Genomic DNA, 2,096 nt, shown 5'->3' on the forward strand with positions numbered 1-2,096 from the left:
TTGTTCTGTCAGAACAATACTCTGTTTGTAACCATGCGTCATGTTCTGTTAATAAAACGCTCTGCGGAGGAGGTTCAGTGGGAGACAATGTTTGAGTCTGGGGTTCAACTGTCTCTCCTTTCTGCAGGAATTGTATCCATAATTGTGTATTTCAGTTCTTCTTTTGCAAATTCTACATGTTATGAACCCGACAATGATGCTTCTCTTTATATCTTAATGTCCACAAATCATGACAGAAAGAATGTTTTAGTACAAAGATTTAAAAATGAATTATAGGGGACCAGCCAAGGACCCATCAAGAAAAATGAGGACATTTTAAATGGCTACTACTGTACACCTATAGAATATATATCCTACACCTAAATATATATCCCTGCAGGTGGTTGGGACAGGCATGCTGGTTCTCTGTATTCTGGCCATCATTGATGGCGGAAACATCGGAGCTCCTAAAGGCGTGGAGCCGCTCGCCATCGGCCTGATCATCATGGCCATCGGTGTGTCCATGGGGCTCAACTGTGGCTACCCGCTGAACCCTGCCAGAGACCTGGGACCACGTCTGTTCACGGCGGCAGCAGGATGGGGGATGGAGGTCTTCAGGTAGCTACAAAAATAAGGCAAAATAACCTTCATACAGTATAAACCAGCATGCCTTCACTGCAAAAAATGGAAATCTAAATCCGTCATTTTTTCTTAAACTAAGTGCATTTGTTCTTGAATTGAGGAGGTAAGTGAGATGCTTTGCCAATGGAACAAGACAATTTACATTTATAATAAGAAAAAGCAACCGCATTGTCTCATTTCAAGTGGATATTATCTAATAATCTTATTATAAGAGTAAAAATACTTATTCCATTGGCAAACTATATCATTTACCTGCTCAAATTAAGGGTAAATACACTTAATTTAAGAAATTTTTACTTATTTCTAGACCATTTTTTCAGTGTTACTGCTTCACTGGAAAAAAAATGGAAATCTAGATAAGTCATTTTTTTTTTTTAAGTGCATTTGTTCTTGGATTGAGGAGGTAAAAGAGACATTTTTCCAATGGAACAAGACAATTTACACTTAAAATAAGAAAACACAATTACATTGTCTTATTTGAAGTGCATTTTATCTAATTATTTTATTTTAAGAGTAAAAATACTCATTCCATTGGCAAACTATCCCATTTACCTTCTCAAATTAAGGATAAATAATAGTGTTGCGCTGATGCCATTTTTCTGCCCCGATACCCGATACCAGGCTGTGCAGTCGGCCGATACCATCGGTTTGAAATTGCTGTGTGTATATATATGAAGAACTGCATCCTACTTGGATGTAAAATAATCACCATCATGGCTTCCTGTCAAGCTGCTGCCTTCCTTAGTGAAGCAGGAAAAAGACTAAAACAAAGTGAATCCAGTAGAACGTTTTATTGCCTTCCTGAAGTGGGTGACAATAGTTGAAGAAACATTTGGCTCTCAAAATGGTATCGATGCCCTATTAACTGAGTGAAGTTGGCCCCCCCACCTTCCTCAAATCAGACAAAATTAGTGTCAAACGTTTGTGCTGCAAAATTTTTCGTTTGTGCCGCTATCGTTTTAAAGATATAAAGAAATATTTCTAGAGGTCATCAAAGGTCAGCCAGCCCCCCCCACCTTCTTCAAAATAGACGAAATGGGTCTCAATTAACTCAGCTCCATTTGTGCAGCAAAAATTGTTGTTTGTGCCGCTTTGGCTTTGAAGATATTAATGAAAATGTAAAGGTCAAAAGGTCAACAAGCCCCCCCCCACTTTCTTTAAATTTGACAAAATTAGTGTCAAACGTTTGTGCAGCAAAAAAAGATGTTAACTGATCTTTAATGGCTTCTACAAAATATTATTAAAATCATTGAAATGATACACTGGAAAAAATTTTAATATAGATAAGTCATTTTTTCTTAAAATAAGTGCATTTGTTCTTGGATTGAGGAGATAAAAGAGACATTTTGTCAATGGAACAAGACAATTTACACTTAAAATAAGAAAACTCAATTGCATTGTCCTTTTTCTAGTGCATATTATGTAATTATCTTAATTTAAGAGTTAAAATATTCATTCCATTGGCAAACTACCTC

At 36.6% G+C, this 2,096-nt stretch overlaps 1 protein-coding gene across 1 annotated transcript in view; it reads left to right on the top strand.

Moving 5' to 3' along the window:
• The window catches only part of LOC107105184 (aquaporin-9-like), a 17,307-nt gene extending 16,706 nt beyond the window's left edge, over positions 1–601 (top strand). Inside the window, exon 5 of the mRNA XM_015405306.1 lies at positions 380–601. Within this exon, the coding sequence (XP_015260792.1) occupies positions 380–601 (222 nt within the window). The remainder of the gene's footprint in view (positions 1–379) is intronic.
• The last annotated feature ends 1,495 nt before the right edge of the window (positions 602–2,096 follow it).

Source organism: Cyprinodon variegatus, unplaced genomic scaffold (assembly GCF_000732505.1).
Source record: "Cyprinodon variegatus isolate N-32 unplaced genomic scaffold, C_variegatus-1.0 Scaffold2126, whole genome shotgun sequence".
Classification (NCBI taxonomy): Eukaryota; Metazoa; Chordata; class Actinopteri; order Cyprinodontiformes; family Cyprinodontidae; genus Cyprinodon; species Cyprinodon variegatus.